The 25447-nt window shown below is 45.1% G+C and overlaps 1 protein-coding gene across 1 annotated transcript; it reads right to left on the bottom strand.

Annotated features, from left to right (window-relative positions):
- Positions 1–2274: 2274 nt before the first annotated feature.
- Positions 2275–3201, bottom strand: LOC309563810 (C3a anaphylatoxin chemotactic receptor-like; the record flags this gene model as incomplete). The annotated part of the gene is made up of 1 exon (XM_082268432.1): positions 2275–3201. The coding sequence occupies one exon, from the start codon at positions 3199–3201 to the stop codon at positions 2275–2277; it is 927 nt and encodes a 308-aa protein (XP_082124558.1).
- Positions 3202–25447: the final 22246 nt, after the last annotated feature.

The following is a 25447-nucleotide window of genomic DNA, read 5'->3' as shown; positions in this document are numbered from 1 at the left end:
CCCACACCTCCTTCTATCACAATTTCTCTCTAAACCCTAAAGCACCCCCCCAGCATATATCTGACCCCCCACATCCCTCCTTCTAGCACAAGTCCTCTCCCCTCCCAGATCACTTCCAGCACAAATCTACCCCACCCCCACACACCACCTTCTAGCACAAGTTCTCTCTAATCCCTAAAGCACCCCCCACCCCCCCCAGCATATATCCAAAGCCTGGGTTTTGTTTAACCATGCCCTTTAAGCCCCTCCCTATGTAAGATTCGACCACATCCACTTTTTATCACAGTGCGCATAGTGCACCGCAGGTCTCTGCCTCCCTCAAATGTCCCTCATTCTCAAATCTGAAAGTTGGGAGGTATGCATTAGGGGACCCCCCCAGGCACGATATTTAACCACTTCTAGACCGGGCCTTTTTCATACACTTGTTGTTTACAAGTTAAAATCATTTTTTTTTTTGTGAGAAAACTACTACATTATATATTTTTTTTAGCAGAGACCCTGGAGAATAAAATGGAGATCGTTGCAACATTTTTTTATCACACCGTATTTAAGCTTGCGGTCTTACAAACGCAATTTTTTTGGAAAAAATACACTTTTTTTTAATATAAAAATAAGAAAGCAGTAAAGTTAGCCTGATGTTTTTCTATAATGTGAAAAATAATGTTATGCCAAGTAAATAGATACCCAACATGTCATGCTTCAAAATTGCGCACACAAAATTGCGACAAACATTGGTACTTTAAAATCCCCATAGGCGACACTTTAAAAATGTCTAGGGCTCAAAATATTGCTCTCACTCTAACGATTGCGGCTTCTGCGCATGAGCTAACGGGGACGCAACGCTTTAATTTTTTTCCCCTATATATTTTATCTTTTATTCTTTATTTTTACACTGTCCTTTAAAAAAAAAAAAAATTCATCTCTTTTATTCCTATTATAATGAATGTAAACATCCCTTGTAATAGAAATCTGCAGGACAGCTCCTCTTTAATGTGAGATCTGGGATCAAAAAGACCTCACACCTCACATCTACACTAAAAAAGAAAAAAAAAACAAAAGTCATTTTTTTCCATGATGAAAAAAAATGGGCTCTTTAAAACCGTTGCTAGGAAGTGACGTTTGACGTCACTCCGGTCCTCCAAGGCCATAGAGTGGAGTGGTGGCCATCTTGCCCTCACTGGACTTCCTGCCTAGGAGGGGAAAGGACCGGATTGTTTTTCCCACTACTGACGGGTCCGGAAACCGAGAGGCAGCAGGGGGAGGGGCACCTCTTACACCGCCCATAAAGGTAATCCCGCAGCGAATCCGCCTCTGGGACCACCTTTATGTTAAAGGGGACCGCCCGCCATTTAAAAAAATACCGGGGTTATGGCTGCTATCTGCTGCCATAACCCCGGTATTTAACATCAAAGTACCGACATAAATACACAGTGGGCGGTACAGAAATGGTTTAAAGGAATTTTTCACTTTTCTTGTTTCGCTTTAACCACTTCTGGACTGGAGGGATTTACCCCCTTAATGACCAGGCCAGAGTAACTGCGTTACTCTAACTGACCTTTGCGTGGTCGTGCCACGCTGTACCCAAATAAAATTGCTGTCCTTTTTTTCCCCACAAATACATCTTTCTTTTAGTGGTATTTGATCCCCTGTGTGATTTTTTTTTCTTTTTATAAACAAACAAAGAGCGACAATTCTGAAAAAAAAAAAAAAAAACAATATTTTTTACTTTCTGTTACATAACATTCCCAATAAAAAAAAAATCAAAATCAAATATTTTCATTATTTTGGGCCAATTTGTTTTCTGCTACATATTTTTGGTAAACAAAAAACCCAATAAGCATATTTTGCTTGGTTTGCGCAAAAATTATTGCATCTACAAACTAGGGGAAAGATTTATGGCATTTTTATTTATTTATTCTTTTACTAGCAATGGTGGTTATCAGCGATTTTTTTTTTTTAAGCGGGACTGCAACATTGCGGTGGACAGATTGGACCCCTAACTGAGATTTTTGACACTTTTGGGGGGACCAGTGACATTACTACAGTAATCAGTGCTAAAAATATGCACTGTCTTTGTACTAAGACACTGGCAGGGAAGAGGTTAACACCAGGGGAGATCAAAGCATTAAATGTGTCCCTAGGGGGTGTTTTCTAACACAAAGTCAATAAGCACTAAGCCCTGATGGCATGTGACTTATTCAGGACATTCAGTTTGGCCACCCTAACACCCTAGCTTGCTAATAAAGCAAAACTTCTACAAATCTGTCTCATACATTAGAGCGGGAGGCTTTCTTCTGTGGTGGGCTCGTTCTCATTGGATGGTGGGGATAATAAATTCTCCCTAAATATATTTTGCATGATCTCCCCAATAGACTGTCTCAGCCTTTCCTTCATATCTTTCCCCATAAAGACGTAGAGTATTGGGTTGATGCAACTATTGATAAAGGCCAGAGGATGTAAGAGAAGGAACAGGTTGTACACTACCTTATTTTTAGTGTATAGCAGGATTACTCCTAAGATGTGGTAGGGGGCCCAGGTGATGAAAAACACGATAATAATACTTATTGCCATCTTGATGGGTTTTCTTCCTACTTCAGAAAATCTGATATTTTGTGCTTTAAAAACCAGATGAATGTAACAGATACAAATGATAATAAGAGGAATCAGAAATCCGAAAATTGCATATGTAAGAATGATTGGCTCTATCATGTGAGGGTCTGAATAACATTCAGTCCTGTTATCAGAGGTGTCATATCTTCTGTAGATGGGGTCAGGAAGACACATCGTGGAGGACAACATCCAAATAGCCAAGCATATCATCCACGCCATTTTGACTCTTCGGTGATTTCGGGCCCACACGGGATGGACAACCAGAATCCATCGGTCAACGCTGATAGCCACCAGGGTGAAGACACTGGTATACATGTTAAGGAAGATGATGAAGTATAACATCTTGCAGAGGACAGGACCGTACAGCCAGTCAGGGTAGAAGAACTGTGTTATAAAGATTGGAAGACACAAGCAGAACATGATATCGGCCAGAGCAAGGTTCCCAAACCAAATGGTGGTCACGGTCCGCTCCATCTTCACTCCAGTAACCCAAAGCACCAGAGCATTGCCGGGGACACCCACGAGAGCAGTGATAGATAAAATCAGGACATAGAACAAATCCACAGGGCTGTAAATCATGTTTGGTTCCATTTCACTGCTGACATTGGACATCTTGTTTACCTGTAAAGACATCAAGAGTTACTTCATCTGTCTGATAATTATTCAATTCCATATTATTGTAAGGAAAATAATGTAACTTCTAGTATAAAAAAATATGTGTGTGTGTGTGTATATATATATATATATATATATATATATATATATATATATATATATATATATATATATATATATATATATATATATAAACACACACACACACACAGACTATATTACCAAAAGTATTGGGACGCCTACCTTTACACACACATGAAGTTTAATGGCGTCCCAGTCTTAGTCCGTAGGGTTCAACATTGAGTTGGCCCACCCTTTGCAGCTATAACAGCTTCAACTCTTCTGGGAAGGCTGTTCACAAGGTTTAGGAGTGTCTATGGGAATTTTTTGATCATTCTTCCAGAAGCGCATTTGTGAAGTCAAGCACTGATGTTGAAGAGAAGGCCTGACTCACAGTCTGCACTTTAATCCATCCTAAGGGTTTTCTTCTGGGTTGAGGTCAAGACTCTCTGCGGCCAGTCAAGTTCCTCCATCCCAAACTTGCTCCTCCATGTCTTTATATACCTTGCTTTGTGCACTGGTGTGCAGTTATATTGGAACAGGAAGGGGCCATCCCCAAACTCCTCCCACAAAGTTGGGAGCATGAAATTGTCAAAAATTTCTTGGTATGCTGACGCCTTAAGAATTCCCTTCACAGGAACTAAGGGGCCAAGCCCAAACCCTGAAAAACAACCCCACACCATAATACCCCATCCACCAAATGATTTGGACCAGTGCACAAAGCAAGGTCCATAAAGACATGGATGAGTGAGTTTGGGGTGGAAGAACTCGACTGGCCTGCACAGAGTCCTGACTGCAACCCGATAGAACACCTTTGGAATGTATTATAGCAGAGACTGAGAGCCATGCCTTCTTGTCCGACATCAGTGCCTGATCTCATAATTCAGTGGCGGCTGGTGTTCCATGGGCCGGGGGGGCAGCAGAACCGCACCATATCTTACCCCCTGGACCACACCAGGCCGCACACCATATCCCCCCCTCCCCCGTACCACAGCGAGACAGGAGATAGGGGAGACAGGTCAGGGGAGACAAGACAGGACCCCCCCTTACTCACCCTGCCTGGATGCAGCAGCAGCAGGCGGGGGCGGCTTTGGCTTCTTCCCCATCTTCTGCGTCTCCTCCCTCCTCCTCCATGCCCAATGGCTTCTCCTTTCGGCCAATCGGGAAACGGGTCTCAAAACCCGCTTGCTGATTGGTCAGGAGAAGATCCGTGTGACAATTTTCATTCGCTATTGTCATACAACTGGGTGGGCCCTTTTTTTTTAGCCTGTGAGAGCCTCTGGCTCAAGTCATATGGTTAAAAAAAGAAAAAAAAAGCCCCATTGAACTCCATGGGTCTGGCGCCCGGCATGTAGATTAGGGGGCCGGATTCATGGATGGGGAGGCTGTGCCCCTGCACCCCAAATACACCAGCCGCCACTGTCACAATTGCTCTTCTGGAAGAATGGTCAAACATTCCCATAGACACACTCCTAAACCTTGTGGACAGCCTTCCCAGAAGAGTTGAAGCTGTTATAGCTACAAAGGGTGGGCCAACTCAATATTGAACCCTACGGACTAAGACTGGGATGCCATTAAAGTTCATGTGTGTGTAAAGGCCGGCGTCCCAATACTTTTGGTAATAGAGTGTATATATACTATTGTATATACAGTATGAGTACAGTACTGTGCAAACATTTTAGACTCTTATGTAGAAATGCTGTAAAGTGAGGATTCCTTCATAAATAATGACATGAGAAGTTTTAAATGACCAATTACCAACCTACAAAGAAACCCCTAAAGGTGGGCACTCACTATAAGAGAATGAGGTGACCCATCGTCCGGTTTTCTCGATGTTTCACAGAAAGTCGGAACCGAGGATGGAAATCATGGATGAAAATTCTCCTACAACAAAGGCTTTATTTTTTATTTATTATTTCTGATCATGCGCAGTTTTTCGTATCTGATTTTTCCCGTAGGAAAACAGTACACATTAAACAAAAATTGTTCGTTCTGTTTACATTTGTCCCTTCGGAATTATTTGTTTGCAAAGTCAGAATCAGATGCGGAAAGTTGTGTACACAGTATAGGAAAAGCAAACGATCGCGCCTTGTACGGAATTTTTCTTCCTATTCTCTCTTAGTGTGTACCCCCTTAAGGCTGCGTTCACACATAGGCGTTTTGATCTGTGGGCGGAATTGCCCACTAAGCCCATTAAGCCCACAATTTCAAAACGCGCTGGTAAATGTCAAATCGCACATCAGCGTGTTCAGGTCACATTCATTTCAATGGCACCTAAAGATGCGGTGCAATTCTGCCGCAATTGTTGCAAAACAAACCACGCTGCAATCGCACTGCCGTTGCGCAACCCAAATCGCGAGACGTATGGGGCAACATGTGACTCGTGACACGCAATTTGATTTGCCTAATTGCAGCGTGCCAATCTCGGCAGAACTGCTCTGCGTTTTTGGGTGCCATTGAAATGAATGGAAACTGAACACGCTGATGTGGGATTTTATATTTTAACCCCCTGTTTCGAAATCACCGGCAGAATCGCGACAATTCCCCCCACAATTCAAAACCCCTATCTGTGAATGAAGCCTCAATCAAATCATGAGTCCACCCTTTGCCTTTCAGCATCAATTTTTCCCGGTACATTTGCAGACAGTTAAGGATTTTGCAGGTATATGATGCAATGCACGATGAAATAATTACAGAGCATTCGGAAAGTATTCACAGCGCTTCACTTTTTCCACATTTTGTTATGTTACAGCTTTATTCCAAAATTGATTAAATTCATTATTTTCCTCAAACATCTACAAACAATCCCCCATAATGACAACGTGAGAGAAATTTGTTTGAAATCTTTTCAAATGTATTAAAAATAAAAAAGGAAAAAATCCCATGTACATAAGTATTCACACCCTTCGCACAATACTTTGGTGAAGCACTTTTAGCACCAATTACAGCCTCAAGTATTTTTGAGTATGATGCTACAAGCTTGGCACTCCTATTTTTGGGCAGTTTCTCCCATTCTACTTTGCAGGACCTCCCAAGCTCCATCAGGTTGGATGGGGAGCGTTGGTGCACAGCCATTTTCAGATCTCTCCAGAGATATCCAATCGGGTTCAAGTCTGGGCTCTGGCTGGGCCACTCAAAGACATTCACAGAGTTGTCCTGTAGCCACCCATTTGTTATCTTGACTGTGTGCTTAGGGTCGTTGTCCTGTTGGAAGAAAAACCTCCGCCCCAGTCTGAGGTCCAGCGCGATCTGGAGCAGGTTTACATCAAGGATGTCTCTGTACATTGCTGCATTCATCTTTCCCTCCATCCTGACTAGTCTCCCAGTTCCTGCTGCTGAAAAACATCCCCACAGCATGATGCTGCCACCACCATGCTTCACAGTAGGGATGGTATTGGCCAGGTGATGAGCGGTGCCTGGTTTCCTCCAGACATGACGCTTGACATTCAGGCCACAGAGTTCAATCTTTTTTTCATCAGACCAGAGAATTCTATTTCTCATGGTCTGAGAGTCCTACAGGTGCCTTTTGGTAAACTCCAGGTGGGCTGTCATGTGCCTTTTACTGAAGAGTGGCTTCTGTCGGGCCACTCTACCATACAGGCCTGATTGGTGGAGTGCTGCAGAGATGGTTGTTCTTCTGGAAGGTTCTCCTCTCTCCACAGAGAAACGCTGGAGCTCTGTCAGATTGACCATCGGGTTCTTGGTCACCTCCCTGACTAAGGCCCTCATCCCCCAATCACTCCGTTTGGCCAGGCGGCCCAATCTACGAAGAGTCCTGGTAGTTCCAAATGTCTTCCATTTACAAATGATGGAGGCCCCCCCGATCTGTGCCTCCATACAATCCTGTCTCAGGGGGTCTTCAGACAATTCCTTGGACTTAATGGCTTGGTTTGTGCTCTGATATGCACTGTTAACTGTGAGACCATAAACAGGTTTTTGCCTTTCCAAATCATGTCCAATCAACTGAATTTACCACAGGTGGACTCCAACCAAGTTGTAGAAACATCTCAAGGATGATCAGTGGAAACAGGATGCACCTGGGCCCAATTTTGAGTGTCATAGCAAAGGCAGTGATACTTATGTACATGGGATTTTTTTATTTTTAATAATCTTGCAAAGATTTCAAACAAACGTATTTCACATGGTTATTATGGGGGATTGTTTGTAGAATTTTTAGGAAAATAAAGAATTTAATCAATTTTGGGATTAGTGGAGCGGAAAGTGGAGAGTTGTGAATCCTTTCCGGATGCTCTGTATACCAGACAGGTGCTAATGATCAACATGATAACATGTAGGTTAAAATTCTTTGATAATTAAATCAAAAAACTTTGTAGTAGGAACGAAAGTGGCTGAGGAAAATCCATGCTCATCTACCAGTAAAAGGGTAAGTTCTCCTTTTCATGAAGAAAATGGAAAGGTGAACTAACTCCAAATGTCCTGACCACCCCTCTGGTCCCCACTGTACATAGTGACTGTGGTGCCCTGTGCTGCTGGTCCATACACCCCAATACACAGCCCCTAAGTGAGAATCCATCATAAAGATCACAATGCCAAGTTCTCATTGGTCAGCGTAGCCACGTGATCATGCTGACCAATGGGAACTGCGTTTGAGGCTCCGTCTTCCAATAAGGTATCCAAGAACAAAGAAGTTCTTCTCATAGGTCAGCATACGGTCACGGGGAAGATAGATTTATTTCAATGTATTTCCCCCACTATCTCCCTCTCTAAATTTCTCTTCCTCCCTCCTCCATACAGTAACTTCTATCTAAAACCTTCTTGTCTGGAGGGTTCCAAAAACAGAATTCTTATTAACACTTGATAGTCCAGCAAATACACACATTAAACAACCCATCAGGGTTATCCCCATTACCACTCCTTTTCACACTTACCATGGAGCTCCTGGCTATTGTGAGAAAAACCAACAACCTCATCAAAGAATATTCTAAACGAGTCTATCAATATAAGCAAATGGTGTTCTAGTGATCTCACCCCATGACTTCCCTACCTAACCTCCTCTCTACTATAAGCATATTTTGTGAACTGTAAGGCTTGAGGGTTACACTAACTAAATCCATGCCAATGCCCAATAACATTTCTCTATCTCTATGCAATATGTTCAAGTCAACCTTCCACTTCACCAGGTCACCAAAAAATCTTGGAGTTCATACGAGTTCCGCTATGGCGTCACTCTACCACAGGGGTAGGCAATCTATGAGAGGTGGAGATCTACCTGAACATCATAAAAGAGATCGAAGATCACCCTTTTTTTTTTAGAAATGAACTAGCAAGACCTAACTAAATAGTAAGGAAAAGTTAGAAAAATATAACAAAACAAATTTCACTGTAAAAATATAAACTGAGCCTACCTAAGCAGTGGGCAGTGTCAGTCAGTAGAGCAGAGGATGGGGTGTGGATGATAGGGCAGAGGTTGGTATCAGTAGGGAAGTGGTTGGTGTCAGTAGGGCAGAGGTTGGTGTCAGTAGGGCAGAGGTCGGTGTCAGTAGGGAAGTGGTTGGTGTCAGTAGGGCAGAGGTTGGTGTCAGTAGGGCAGAGGACGGTGTCAGTAGGGAAGTGGTTGGTGTCAGTAGGGCAGAGGTTGGTGTCAGTAGGGCAGAGGACGGTGTCAGTAGGGCAGAGGTTGGTATCAGTAGGGAAGTGGTTGGTGTCAGTAGGGCAGAAGTTGGTGTCAGTAGGGCAGAGGTCGGTGTCAGTAGGGCAGAGGTCGGTGTCAGTAGGGCAGAGGTCGGTGTCAGTAGGGCAGAGGTTGGTATCAGTAGGGAAGTGGTTGGTATCAGTAGGGAAGTGGTTGGTGTCAGTAGGGCAGTGGACAATGTCAATAGTCTTTTAGTTTTAATACCCAAAAGCTCAGCTATGCTCACAATTGTTTATAGATTAGTTTATTAGTGGCATCCATCCCAAACGATTAGACAAACACAAGGAAAACTGGACCCGACTAAGGGCCCTTTCCAAAAGGGTTGGGGGAAGTGGGATGTTTGAGACGCCTTAAATTTAAACCATATATCGTGTAATGATATAATATATGTGAAGCAAAAGATATATATAAATAAAAAACTGAAAAAATGGGCGTGCAAAATTATTCAGCCCCCTTAAGTTAATACTTTGTAGCGCCACCTTTTGCTGCGATTACAGCTGTAAGTCGCTTGGGGTATGTCTCTCTCAGTTTTGCACATCGAGAGACTGAAATTTTTGCCCATTCCTCCTTGCAAAACAGCTCGAGCTCAGTGAGGTTGGATGGAGAGCGTTTGTGAACAGCAGTTTTCAGTTCTTTCCACAGATTCTCGATTGGATTCAGGTCTGGACTTTGACTTGGCCATTCTAACACCTGGATATGTTTATTTGTGAACCATTCCATTGTAGATTTTGCTTTATGTTTTGGATCATTGTCTTGTTGGAAGACAAATCTCCGTCCCAGTCTCAGGTCTTTTGCAGACTCCATCAGGTTTTCTTCCAGAATGGTCCTGTATTTGGCTCCATCCATCTTCCCATCAATTTTAACCATCTTCCCTGTCCCTGATGAAGAAAAGCAGGCCCAAACCATGATGCTGCCACCACCATGTTTGACAGTGGGGATGGTGTGTTCAGGGTGATGAGCTGTGTTGCTTTTACACCAAACATAACGTTTTGCATTGTTGCCAAAAAGTTCGATTCTGGTTTCATCTGAGCAGAGCCCCTTCTTCCACATGTTTGGTGTCTCCCAGGTGGCTTGTGGCAAACTTTAAACAACACTTTTTATGGATATCTTTAAGAAATGGCTTTCTTCTTGCCACTCTTCCATAAAGGGCAGATTTGTGCAGTATACGACTGATTGTTGTCCTATGGACAGAGTCTCCCACCTCAGCTGTAGATCTCTGCAGTTCATCCAGAGTGATCATGGGCCTCTTGGCTGCATCTCTGATCAGTCTTCTCCTTGTATGAGCTGAAAGTTTAGAGGGACGGCCAGGTCTTCATAGATTTGCAGTGGTCTCCTTCCATTTCAATATTATCGCTTGCACAGTGCTCCTTGGGATGTTTAAAGCTTGGGAAATATTTTTGTATCCAAATCCGGCTTTAAACTTCTCCACAACAGTATCTCGGACCTTCTTGGTGTGTTCATTGTTCTTTATGATGCTCTCTGCGCTTTAAACGGACCTCTGAGACTATCACAGTGCAGGTGCATTTATACGGAGACTTGATTACACACAGGTGAATTCTATTTATCATCATTAGTCATTTAGGTCAACATTGGATCATTCAGAGATCCTCACTGAACTTCTGGAGAGAGTTTGCTGCACTGAAAGTAAAGGGGCTGAATAATTTTGCACGCCCAATTTTTCAGTTTTTTATTTGTTAACAAAGCTTGAAATATCCAATAAATTTCATTCCACTTCATGATTGTGTCCCACTTGTTGTTGATTCTTCACAAAAAAATACAGTTTTATATCTTTATTTTTGAAGTTTGAAATGTGGCAAAAGGTCGCAAAGTTCAAGGGGGCCGAATACTTTCGCAAGGCACTGTCTGTGTTCAATCTGTTTTCCTCTTTTTTGTCTTTGATAAATATATTGAGGTCACCACAAGTACCTGTTGATTTTATATAAAGTGTGTTTATATGTTTATAATTTCTGTATTTTTTGAAAATTTATAGTAAAGAGATTTTTTATATATATATATATATATATATATATATATATATATATATATATCTTTTGCTTCACATATATTATATCATTACACGAAATATGGTTTAAATTTAAGGCATCTCAAACATCCCACTTCCCCCGCCCCTTTTGGAAAGGGCCCTTAGCCGGGTCCAGTTTTCCTTGTGTTTTTAGTTTTAATATTCTATGTCTTTTATTATTTTTTTTTTAATTTTTAACAACTCTGTTGGGGAGCTTTGATGTAGAATGCGAGAATGCGGGGTCTAAACAGACCCCTGATGTCTCATTTTCAGACAGAGAAAGGATATTGAGGACACAGTCTTCAATATTAATCTCTGCAGCCTCTGGTTTATACAATGAATGAAACAGAAGCACAGGGGCCACAGTTTACTATGCTTCAGGTATGAATGAACACAGTGAGTGATCGGTACTGAGCACTCACTGTGTTTATTCAGAAAAGGAAGGGACCGATAAATGACATATTTACCAGCCCCTTCCACACTTTCCATGGTGAAGCAATCCCTGGCGGCAGCTGGCAGGGGAGCAGAGGAGGTGCAGCTGGCAGTGCTGCAGGGGGCGGAGACCGGGGGGAGCACACAAGGGGGGCCCAGGCAGCAGAAGGAAAGGGAACCTGGACAAGAGGGGCAGCAGGAAACCAATCCCCTATATTTCCACCCACAGCAGCTCAATCTTGGTGGGAGGGAGAGGAGGAGAAGCTGGCTATCAGCTGCTGTAGAGGGGAACTACAGGGGATCAGTTAAAGTAAATGCTGCCCCCACTCCAGTCCATGTTCTGAGAATCGGCAAGGAAGAGCGAGACAATCTACCTGTAACCTGCCCACAATCGGTTGTCAACCCCCGCTGTATCATAACTGTTATTTTTTACACAGTTACATAGTTAGTGAGGTTGAAAAAAGACACCAGTCCATCCAGTTCAACCTATGATGACGAGTGTGTATAAGTGTTTATGTCAATAGTACATTGTATACCCCTGTATGTTGTGGTCTTTAAGGTGCCCATCTAATAGTTTTTTGAAACTATCAATGCTCCCTGCTGAGACCACTGCTTGTGGAAAAGAATTCCACATCCTTACTGCTCTGACGGTATAGAACATCTTACGCAGTTTAACCACTTTACCACCGGAGGATTTTGCTGTCTTACGTCCAGGCCACTTTTTGCGATTCAGCACTGTGCGACTTTAACTGACAATTGCGCGGTCGTGTGACGCCGTACCCAAATGAAATTTACGTCCTTTCTTCCCCACAAACAGAGCTTTCTTTTGGTGGTATTTGATCACCTGTGCGATTTCTACTTTTTGCGCTATAAACAAAAAAAGAGCGTTTATTTTGAAAAAACAACAATATTTTTAACATTTTTTTAAATGAAATTCCCCCCCAAAAAAATTAAAAAATCTAATTTTTTTTAAATTTTTGGCCAATTTGTTTTCTGCTACCTATGTTTGGTAAAAAAAAAAATCACAATAAGCGTATTTTGATTGGTTTACGCAAAAGATATTGGGTTTACTAACTAAGGGAAAGATTTCTGTCATTTTTTGTGTTTTTTTTTTTTTTTACGAGTAATGGCGGCGATCTGCGATTTTTTTTTGCGGGACTGCGACATTGCGGCGGACAGATCGGACCCCTGACTGACATTTTTGACACTTTTGGGGTTACCAGTGACATTACTGCAGTAATCAGTGCTATATATATGCACTGTTACTGTAAAAATGACACTGGCAGGGAAGGGGTTAATTTTATTGGAGAGGGAGGGGTTAATGTATGCCTGGTGCTTACTGACGTGTGGGGGGGGGGGGGTGACTGAGTAAGTCAGGGACAGATCGGTTGTTCAGCTATGCTGAACACTCCGATCTGTCACTCCCTGTCACTGAGGAGATCTGCCCGCTCTGTTTACACAGGCGGGCGGATCTCCAAACTAGATTCCCCGACGATCGGGGAAGAGCAGCGGCGATCGCCGCCGCTCCTCCCCTGGCCCGACTCCCGCTGTGAATGAAAACAGCGGGAGCGCGCCTCTGGCGGCGTGCGAGCCCCGCCTACAGGGGGAGGAGTCCAGCGACGTAGGTCTACGCCGCTGGACGGGATCGTGCCACATTGCCGCAGTAGCAGCAATGTGAGCGGTCCGAAAGTGGTTAAGGTTAAACCGATTCTCTTCTAATTTTAGCGAATGGCCATGAGTTATTTTATATTCCCTTTCAGTTTGTTCCTTATGCTAGGGTAACCAGTACAGTATTTGTACATTGATATCATATCCCCCCTCAATCGTCTCTTCTCCAGAGAGAATAAGTTCAGTGCTTGTAGTCTTTCCTCATAGCTGATGTCCTCCATTCCCCTAATCATTTTTGTTGCCCTTCTCTGGACTTTCTCCAGTTCCAGCACATCCTTCCTGAGGACCGGTGCCCAGAACTGGACGGAATACTTCAGATGTGGCCGGACCAGAGTCTTGTAGATTGGGAGAATTATTATTTTATCTCTGGAGTGAATCCCTTTTTAATACATGCCAATATTCTGTTGGCTTTGCTTGTAGCAACTTGAGATTGCATGCCATTGCTGAGCTTGTCGTCTACTAGGAACCCAAGTTCTTTTTCCATCTTCGATTTCCCCAAATGCTCTCCGCCTAGTGAGTAACTTGCAATCGTATTTCTGGCACCCAAATGCATTATCTTACATTTTTCAATATTAAATCTCATTTGCCATGTAGATGCCCACCCAATTACTTTGTTCAGGTCTTCTTGTAAGGTTTATTCCCCTGGTCTCAACATGAAAACATGCTAAAATTATGGTCCACCTACCATTTTGGGTAGTGTAACAACTGTAAAAATGTCCATCCATCTGAAACTATTATTCTGATTCAGAGTCCAAACACTATACATTGCCAAAACCACCATAGACCACCTTCAATCACAAATGAACAAGCTTATATGGCTAATAAAGAGACATTGATATAACATACACTTGCTATACAGACCCCAATAATTGGGGGCCTTGGCCCTCCCAATAGTGATGGACAAACATCGGCCGGGGCGGTTTGCAAACGTCAGCTGCACATTTTCTCAAAAGTCCGCGAACCATGAGTTCGCGGCGGGCCCCATTGACTTTAATGGGAGGCGCACTTTAAAAACCTTTAGGTCATATTTGCAGCCACAAAAGACTTACTAGCTGTGCACAAATAGTCCCAGCACATGGACAATGTCATAACAGAAGTATTGCAATTACAGCAAAAAATTATTATTATTTTTTCATAAATCAGCCAGAACTGACAGCAGCCGGTAAATACATTGTCTAATACATATAGGGTCCATTCACACATCTGTAAAATGGATCCGCATCCATTCCACAATTTGGCAGAACCTTTACAGACCCATTGATTTTCAATGCCAGTCTGAAAAATTAGGCATTCACAGGATAAAGAAGTAAGTGTCGGCCATTTCAGGCCCCAAAAATTAGCCCACATGTGTTTACCTGACAGCTAAGAACAATGTATTCTGTGGCTGAAGGTACATTAGGCATTCACAGGATACAGAAGTAAGTGTCCGCCAGTATAGGCCCCAAAAATTAGCCCACATGGGTTTACCTGACAGCAAAGAACGTAGTATTTGGTGGCTGGAGGTACATTAGGCATTCACAGGATACAGAAGTAAGTGTCAGCCAGTATAGGCCCCAAAAATTAGCCCACATATGTTTACCTGACAGCTAAGAACGTAGTATTCTGTGGCTGAAGGCTCATTAGTAGGGTTGAGCGGACACCTAGATGTCCGTGTTCGACGGGTTCGGCCGAACTTTAAAAAAAAGTCCGGGTCCGTGTCCCGGACTTTTACCGAACTTTTCCCGGACACCGAACCCCATTGAAGTCAATGGGGACCCGAACTTTAAGGCACTAAAATGGCTCTAAAAAGGGCTAGAGTGCTGCAAATGGCAGCAAAACGTAATTAAGAGCATGGCAAGTGCTCTGCAAACAAATGTGGATAGGGAAATAACTTAAAACAACAAAAAAAAACAGAAAAATAAAACAATGTTCTTCTTCATCTCTGAAGGACGAGGCCCATATGGAGTAGGAGGGAGGTTGAGGTGGTGGTGGATGTGGCGGTGACATAGGCGTGCGCACAGGGTGTGCTGGGTGTGCCTGGGCACACCCTAATCACCTAGGGCACATAGCATTGCCAGTGAGGAGATGGGAAAGATCTCCCTGGGACCTGCTCTGCTCTATTTCTCCTTGCCTACAGGTACATGGCCCCGATACATTACTCTCCCTGCTGGCAAACACATGCATGTGTATTTCAACTTTGGGGTGCACACCTTAATGCAATAGGCTGCGCACACCTATGGGCGGTGTAGGTGGAAGCGGCGGTGGAGGAGGACCAGGGCCGGATTAACAGCATCATGGGCTTGGTGCTGAGGATTTTGAAGGGCCTTAGGGCCGTGCCTTGCCATGCACCCAGAGGAGGAAGGGTGCAGCCATGCATGCCTAATTCAACATGGGATGCTGTCTCTGAAGCCCATAAACACATCCATGCATCGCCAACTGTCCCTCCTTGTCCGGCCTTCACGCTGTGTGGGGAGGTTCTGAGGGTGCTGCCTGGGGAAGCGAGCATAGAAGCCAGACTTCTGTGTTTACAAGTGACAGAAGAGCGGTAACAGTGAATATGGCCAACCCGGGGCCTATATAAAAGGTAGGGGCCTGGAGCTGCAGCTCCAATAGACCCTACATTAATCTGGCCCTGAGGAGGAGGACGAGGTAGCCAACACTGCTTCTTTTCACAAATTTTAAATGAGGGTACACCCCAAAAGAGTGAGAAAGAGCAAAAATGGAACAATGGGTGGGTAAGGTCGGTATCCATTGCTATTCTGCATAAGGTACGGAAAAGTCCCGTGGGATCCATGCCTGGTTCATTTTAATGAACGTGAGCTTGTCCACATTGTCTCTGGACAGGCGGCTGCGCTTGTCTGTTATAACGCCCCCAGCCGTGCTAAATACCCGTTCAGATAATACACTGGCTGCAGGGCACGCCAGCACCTCCAAGGCGTAAAGGGCAAGCTCAGGCCATGTGCCCAATTTGGAGACCCAGAAGTTGAAGGGGGCAGACCCGTCATTCACTACATGTAGGCGTGTGCACACATACTGCTCCACCATGTTGGTAAAATGCTGCCTCCTGCTAAGACGTTCCATCTGAGCTGCTGGTGCTGCTGTTTGTTGTGGCGTGCTGACAAAGCTTTTCCACATTTCGGCCATGCTAACCCTGCCTTCTGAGGTGCTGGCGGTGCCCTGGTTGCGTTGGCGACCTCCTCCTCCTCCTCCTCTGCCTTGTGCTTCCACTGTGGCCCCGCTGTCAGATGGGAATGCCAGCAGCATGGCGTCTACCAGCGTGCGCTTGTACTCGCGCATCTTGCGATCGCGCTCCAGTGAGTGAATTAAGGACGGTACGTTGTCCTTGTAACGGGGATCCAGCAGCGTGGCCACCCAGTAATCAGCACAAGTTAGAATGTGGGCAACTCGGCGGTCGTTGTGGAGACACTGCAGCATGTAATCGCTCATGTGTGCCAGGCTGCCCAGAGGCAACGAAAGGCTGTCCTCTGTGGGAGGTGTATGGTCCGTGTCCTCTGTATCCCCCCAGCCACGCACCAGTGATGGCCATGAGCTGGCCTGGGTGCCACCCTGCTGTGAACATGGTTCCATCTCCTCCTCCAGCTCCTCCTCCTCCTCATCCTCCTCATCCTCCAGAACTGTGCCCCTGCTGGACAATTGCGTCCCTGGCGTTTGCGTGTGCAGGAACCCACCCTCGGAGCCCCTTGCGAATGACTGCCCTGAAAGCCTTGGAAATGTTACCTCTTCATCCTCCTCCTCCTCCTCATCCTGTGCCACATCCTCTTCCATCATCGCCCGAATTGTTTTTTCAAGGAGGCATAGAAGTGGGATAGTTAAGCTGAGAACGGCGTCATTGCCACTGGCCATGTTGGTGGAGTACTCAAAACAGCGCAACAAGGCACACAGGTCTCGCATGGAGGCCCAGTTATTGGTGGTGAAGTGGTGCTGTTCCGCAGAGCGACTCACGCGTGCGTGCTGCAGCTGAAACTCCACTATGGCCTGCTGCTGCTCGCACAGTCTTTCCAGCATGTGCAAGGTGGAGTTCCACCTTGTGGGCACGTCACATATGAGGCGGTGAGCGGGAAGGCCGAAGTTACGCTGCAGCGCTGCCAGGCGAGCAGCAGCAGGGTGAGAACGCCGAAAGTGCGCACAAACGGCCCGCACTTTCTGCAGCAGCTCTGACATATCGGGGTAGTTTTTAAGGAACCTCTGCACCACCAAATTCAGCACATGCGCCAGGCAAGGGATGTGCGTCAAACCGGCTAGGCCCAGAGCTGCTATGAGATTTCGCCCGTTATCGCACACCACCAGGCCGGGCTTGAGGCTCGCTGGCAGCAACCACTCATTTGTCTGCTGTTCCATGCTCCTCCACAACTCCTGCGCGGTGTGTGGTTTGTCCCCCAAACAGGCAAGTTGTAAAACTGCCTGCTGTCGTTTACCCCTGGCCGTGCTGAAGTTGGTGGTGAAGGTGTTACGCTGTCCGGATGAGGAGGCGGTAGAGGATGAGGAAGCGGAGTAGGAGGAGTTAGGAACAGGAGGCAAACTGAAGCGCCCTGCAATCCTCGGTGGTGGAAGGACATGCGCCAAATTGCTATCCGCCTCAGGCCCATCCGCCACTGCATTTACCCAGTGTGCCGTTAGGGAGATATAACGCCCCTGACCGTGCTTACTGGTCCACGTATCCGTAGTTAGGTGGACCTTGGCACAGATGGCGTTGCGCAGTGCACACCTGATTTTTTCCCCCACTTGGTTGTGCAGGGAAGGGATGGCTTGCCTGGAAAAGTAGTGGCGGCTGGGCACGACGTACTGTGGGACAGCCACCGACATAAGGTTTTTAAAACTGTGCGTCTCCACCAGACGGAATGACAGCATTTCAAAGGCCAATAATTTTGAAATGCTGGCATTCAGGGCCAGGGATCGCGGGTGGGTAGGGGGGTACTTCCTCTTCCTCTCAAGTGTTTGGGAGATGGAAAGCTGAACGCTTCCACGGGACATTGTGGAGATGGTTGTTGGTGACCCAGGTGGTGGTGTTGCTGACAGATCGTCTGTTTGCGGGGTGGCAGGTGCCGGTATCACTACAGATGTGGCTGGAGCGGCCGAGACTGCAGCAGAAGAGGAAGCAGGATGAGCCAGAGACGTTTCTTGGTTTTGAAGGTGTGTACTCCACTGCAGCTCGTGCTTTGCACTTAGATGCCTGATCATGCAGGTTGTGCTCAGGTTGAGAAGGGTCATGCCTCGCTTCAAGCTCTGATTGCACAGGGTGCAAACCACTCGTGTCCTGTCATCAGCACATTTTCTAAAGAACTTCCACGCTAGAGAACTCCTTTGAGCTGACTTTGGTGCGCTCGTTCCCTTGCTGCGTTGGGCAGTAGCGGGCGTAGTGTCTAGGGCACGGCCGCTCCGCTTCTGCACCCTGCTCCCTCTTCTGCTGTGCTGGTGGCTCTGTGCGACCACCGCCTCTTCCTCCAAACTACTCAGTTCACCTGCATGACGTTCATTCCATGTGGGGTCGAGGACCTCATCGTCCTCCACATCATCTTCCACCCAGTCTTCACCCCTGCCCTCCTTGTCGGTCTCCACAATGCTGAACGCCGCAGCAGTTGGCACCTGCGTTTCGTCATCATCGGAGACGTGCTGCGATGATCCTTGCATGTACTCATCTTGAGGAATAAGTGGTTGGGCATCGCTGCACTCAATCTCTTCCACTTCTGGGGCAGGGCTAGGTGGATGGCCCTGGGAAACCCTGCTGACAGAGTCCTCAAAAAGAATAAGAGACTGCTGTATGGCTTGGGGCTCAGACTGCTGGCCTGATTTGCAAGGGGGTGAGGTGAAAGACGGTTGGACATTGGCTGCAGGTGCCAACTCTGACCTTTCTGCAGTAGACTGGGTGGGAGACAATGTGAAGGAACTGGAGGCACTGTCAGCAGCAAACCAATCTACTATCGCCTCAACTTGTTCTGGCCTCATCACTTCTAGGGGCGTTTGATGCCCTACCAAATACTGATGCAGGTTCTGTCGCCTACTCACACTTGAGGAAGGTGTTTCACTTGTGCGTGTAGCTGGCACAGATCGACCATGTCCTCTCCTTGCAACAGGAGCTCTACCAGCAGCACCACGACCCAGGCCACGGCCCTTATTTGACGGTCTCCTCATATTTCTGTAATTTAAGATCTTGCCCTAGAAAGGTTTTTATTGAATAGCGGAATAGAAAATATGATCCAAAAAAAGTGTATGTATATCACACGTACACAACCACACTAGGCCCCAATTACTATTGTTTGTACCCCTAAAAGGCTAGATGAGGAGTAGGGGGAGTATGGAACAGGCAGCACCCTCAAACCTTCAGAAGTATGAGATGAACCCCAACAACTTGGAAAGGTGGATCTCTCTCACACGTACCGACACAGACTATCCCGCAATTCAATTGATCCTCAAAGGTTTTTATTGAATAGCGGAATAGGAAATATGATCAAAAAAAGTGTATGTATCTCGCACGTACACAACCACACTAGGCCCCAATTACTATTGTTTGTACCCCTAAAAGGCTAGATGAGGAGTAGGGGGGGTATGGAACAGGCAGCACCCTCAAACCTTCAGAAGTATGAGATGAACCCCAACAACTTGGAAAGGTGGATCTCTCTCACACGTACCGACACAGACTATCCCGCAATTCAATTGATCCCCAAAGGTTTTTATTGAATAGCGGAATAGGAAATATGATCAAAAAAAGTGTATGTATCTCACACGTACAGAAACACACTAGGCCCCAATTACTATTGTTTGTACACCTAAAAGGATGGATGAGGAGGAGGAGGAGTATGGAACAGGCAGCACCCTCAAAGCTTCAGAAGTATGAGATGAACCCCAAAAACTTGGAAAGGTGGATCTCACACGTACCGACACAGACTATCCCGCAATTTAATTGATCCCCAAAGGTTTTTATTGAATAGCGGAATAGGAAATATGATCAAAAAATGTGTATGTATCTCACACGTACAGAAGCACACTAGGCCCCAATTACTATTGTTTGTACACCTAAAAGGATGGATGAGGAGGAGGAGGAGTATGGAACAGGCAGCACCCTCAAAGCTTCAGAAGTATGAGATGAACCCCAAAAACTTGGAAAGGTGGATCTCACACGTACCGACACAGACTATCCCGCAATTTAATTGATCCCCAAAGGTTTTTATTGAATAGCGGAATAGGAAATATGATCAAAAAATGTGTATGTATCTCACACGTACAGAAGCACACTAGGCCCCAATTACTATTGTTTGTACACCTAAAAGGATGGATGAGGAGGAGGAGGAGTATGGAACAGGCAGCACCCTCAAAGCTTCAGAAGTATGAGATGAACCCCAAAAACTTGGAAAGGTGGATCTCACACGTACCGACACAGACTATCCCGCAATTTAATTGATCCCCAAAGGTTTTTATTGAATAGCGGAATAGGAAATATGATCAAAAAAAGTGTATGTATCTCGCACGTACACAACCACACTAGGCCCCAATTACTATTGTTTGTACCCCTAAAAGGCTAGATGAGGAGTAGGGGGGGTATGGAACAGGCAGCACCCTCAAACCTTCAGAAGTATGAGATGAACCCCAACAACTTGGAAAGGTGGATCTCTCTCACACGTACCGACACAGACTATCCCGCAATTCAATTGATCCTCAAAGGTTTTTATTGAATAGCGGAATAGGAAATATGATCAAAAAAAGTGTATGTATCTCGCACGTACACAACCACACTAGGCCCCAATTACTATTGTTTGTACCCCTAAAAGGCTAGATGAGGAGTAGGGGGAGTATGGAACAGGCAGCACCCTCAAACCTTCAGAAGTATGAGATGAACCCCAACAACTTGGAAAGGTGGATCTCTCTCACACGTACCGACACAGACTATCCCGCAATTCAATTGATCCTCAAAGGTTTTTATTGAATAGCGGAATAGGAAATATGATCAAAAAAAGTGTATGTATCTCGCACGTACACAACCACACTAGGCCCCAATTACTATTGTTTGTACCCCTAAAAGGCTAGATGAGGAGTAGGGGGGGTATGGAACAGGCAGCACCCTCAAACCTTCAGAAGTATGAGATGAACCCCAACAACTTGGAAAGGTGGATCTCTCTCACACGTACCGACACAGACTATCCCGCAATTCAATTGATCCTCAAAGGTTTTTATTGAATAGCGGAATAGGAAATATGATCAAAAAAAGTGTATGTATCTCGCACGTACACAACCACACTAGGCCCCAATTACTATTGTTTGTACCCCTAAAAGGCTAGATGAGGAGTAGGGGGGGTATGGAACAGGCAGCACCCTCAAACCTTCAGAAGTATGAGATGAACCCCAACAACTTGGAAAGGTGGATCTCTCTCACACGTACCAACACAGACTATCCCCCAATTTAACTGATCCCCAGAGGTTTTTGATTAAATAGCGGAATAGAAAATATGATCCCAAAAAAGTGTATGTATATCACACGTACACAACCACACTAGGCCCCAATTACTATTGTTTGTACCCCTAAAAGGCTAGGAGTAGGGGGAGTATGGAACAGGCAGCACCCTCAAACCTTCAGAAGTATGAGATGAACCCCAACAACTTGGAAAGGTGGATCTCTCTCACACGTACCAACACAGACTATCCCCCAATTTAACTGATCCCCAAAGGTTTTTGATTAAATAGCGGAATAGAAAATATGATCCCAAAAAAGTGTATGTATATCACACGTACACAACCACACTAGGCCCCAATTACTATTGTTTGTACCCCTAAAAGGCTAGGAGTAGGGGGGAGTATGGAACAGGCAGCACCCTCAAACCTTCAGAAGTATGAGATGAACCCCAACAACTTGGAAAGGTGGATCTCTCTCACACGTACCAACACAGACTATCCCCCAATTTAACTGATCCCCAGAGGTTTTTGATTAAATAGCGGAATAGAAAATATGATCCCAAAAAAGTGTATGTATATCACACGTACACAACCACACTAGGCCCCAATTACTATTGTTTGTACCCCTAAAAGGCTAGGAGTAGGGGGAGTATGGAACAGGCAGCACCCTCAAACCTTCAGAAGTATGAGATGAACCCCAACAACTTGGAAAGGTGGATCTCTCTCACACGTACCAACACAGACTATCCCCCAATTTAACTGATCCCCAAAGGTTTTTGATTAAATAGCGGAATAGAAAATATGATCCCAAAAAAGTGTATGTATATCACACGTACACAACCACACTAGGCCCCAATTACTATTGTTTGTACCCCTAAAAGGCTAGGAGTAGGGGGAGTATGGAACAGGCAGCACCCTCAAACCTTCAGAAGTATGAGATGAACCCCAACAACTTGGAAAGGTGGATCTCTCTCACACGTACCAACACAGACTATCCCCCAATTTAACTGATCCCCAGAGGTTTTTGATTAAATAGCGGAATAGAAAATATGATCCCAAAAAAGTGTATGTATATCACACGTACACAACCACACTAGGCCCCAATTACTATTGTTTGTACCCCTAAAAGGCTAGGAGTAGGGGGGAGTATGGAACAGGCAGCACCCTCAAACCTTCAGAAGTATGAGATGAACCCCAACAACTTGGAAAGGTGGATCTCTCTCACACGTACCAACACAGACTATCCCCCAATTTAACTGATCCCCAGAGGTTTTTGATTAAATAGCGGAATAGAAAATATGATCCCAAAAAAGTGTATGTATATCACACGTACACAACCACACTAGGCCCCAATTACTATTGTTTGTACCCCTAAAAGGCTAGGAGTAGGGGGGAGTATGGAACAGGCAGCACCCTCAAACCTTCAGAAGTATGAGATGAACCCCAACAACTTGGAAAGGTGGATCTCTCTCACACGTACCAACACAGACTATCCCCCAATTTAACTGATCCCCAGAGGTTTTTGATTAAATAGCGGAATAGAAAATATGATCCCAAAAAAGTGTATGTATATCACACGTACACAACCACACTAGGCCCCAATTACTATTGTTTGTACCCCTAAAAGGCTAGGAGTAGGGGGAGTATGGAACAGGCAGCACCCTCAAACCTTCAGAAGTATGAGATGAACCCCAACAACTTGGAAAGGTGGATCTCTCTCACACGTACCAACACAGACTATCCCCCAATTTAACTGATCCCCAGAGGTTTTTGATTAAATAGCGGAATAGAAAATATGATCCCAAAAAAGTGTATGTATATCACACGTACACAACCACACTAGGCCCCAATTACTATTGTTTGTACCCCTAAAAGGCTAGGAGTAGGGGGAGTATGGAACAGGCAGCACCCTCAAACCTTCAGAAGTATGAGATGAACCCCAACAACTTGGAAAGGTGGATCTCTCTCACACGTACCAACACAGACTATCCCCCAATTTAACTGATCCCCAGAGGTTTTTGATTAAATAGCGGAATAGAAAATATGATCCCAAAAAAGTGTATGTATATCACACGTACACAACCACACTAGGCCCCAATTACTATTGTTTGTACCCCTAAAAGGCTAGGAGTAGGGGGGAGTATGGAACAGGCAGCACCCTCAAACCTTCAGAAGTATGAGATGAACCCCAACAACTTGGAAAGGTGGATCTCTCTCACACGTACCAACACAGACTATCCCCCAATTTAACTGATCCCCAGAGGTTTTTGATTAAATAGCGGAATAGAAAATATGATCCCAAAAAAGTGTATGTATATCACACGTACACAACCACACTAGGCCCCAATTACTATTGTTTGTACCCCTAAAAGGCTAGGAGTAGGGGGAGTATGGAACAGGCAGCACCCTCAAACCTTCAGAAGTATGAGATGAACCCCAACAACTTGGAAAGGTGGATCTCTCTCACACGTACCAACACAGACTATCCCCCAATTTAACTGATCCCCAGAGGTTTTTGATTAAATAGCGGAATAGAAAATATGATCCCAAAAAAGTGTATGTATATCACACGTACACAACCACACTAGGCCCCAATTACTATTGTTTGTACCCCTAAAAGGCTAGGAGTAGGGGGAGTATGGAACAGGCAGCACCCTCAAACCTTCAGAAGTATGAGATGAACCCCAACAACTTGGAAAGGTGGATCTCTCTCACACGTACCAACACAGACTATCCCCCAATTTAACTGATCCCCAGAGGTTTTTGATTAAATAGCGGAATAGAAAATATGATCCCAAAAAAGTGTATGTATATCACACGTACACAACCACACTAGGCCCCAATTACTATTGTTTGTACCCCTAAAAGGCTAGGAGTAGGGGGAGTATGGAACAGGCAGCACCCTCAAACCTTCAGAAGTATGAGATGAACCCCAACAACTTGGAAAGGTGGATCTCTCTCACACGTACCAACACAGACTATCCCCCAATTTAACTGATCCCCAGAGGTTTTTGATTAAATAGCGGAATAGAAAATATGATCCCAAAAAAGTGTATGTATATCACACGTACACAACCACACTAGGCCCCAATTACTATTGTTTGTACCCCTAAAAGGCTAGGAGTAGGGGGGAGTATGGAACAGGCAGCACCCTCAAACCTTCAGAAGTATGAGATGAACCCCAACAACTTGGAAAGGTGGATCTCTCTCACACGTACCAACACAGACTATCCCCCAATTTAACTGATCCCCAAAGGTTTTTGATTAAATAGCGGAATAGAAAATATGATCCCAAAAAAGTGTATGTATATCACACGTACACAACCACACTAGGCCCCAATTACTATTGTTTGTACCCCTAAAAGGCTAGATGAGGAGTAGGGGGAGTATGGAACAGGCAGCACCCTCAAACCTTCAGTATGAGATTGTGTTCACTGTACCCCACAAAGATTGAGTTCACTGCACCCCACAATGATTGTGTTCACTGCACCCCACAAAGATTGTGTTCACTGCACCTCACAAAGATTGTGTTCACTGTACCCCCCAAAGATTGTGTTCACTGCACCCCACAAAGATTCTGTTCACTGTACCCCACAAAGATTGTGTTCACTGCACCCCAAAAAGATTGTGTTCACTGCACCCCAAAAAGGATGTTGTTCACTGCACCCCAAAAAGGATGTTGTTCACTCCACCCCAAAAAGATTGTGTTCACTGCACCCCACAAAGATTGTGTTCACTGCACCCCAAAAAGATTGTGTTCACTGCACCCCAAAAATGATTTTGTTCACTGCACCCCAAAAAGGATTTTGTTCACTGCACCCCAAAAAGGATGTTGTTCACTCCACCCCAAAAAGATTGTGTTCACTGCACCCCAAAAAGATTGTGTTCACTGCACCCCACAAAGGATTTTGTTCACTGCACCCCAAAAAGATTGTGTTCACTGCACCCCAAAAAGGATGTTGTTCACTGCACCCCAAAAAGGATTTTGTTCACTGCACCCCAAA

The sequence above is a fragment of the Pelophylax lessonae genome (assembly GCF_965119305.1).
Source record: "Pelophylax lessonae genome assembly, chromosome: 9".
In the NCBI taxonomy this organism is placed as follows: Eukaryota; Metazoa; Chordata; class Amphibia; order Anura; family Ranidae; genus Pelophylax; species Pelophylax lessonae.
This window is presented reverse-complemented; position numbering and strand designations above follow the sequence as displayed.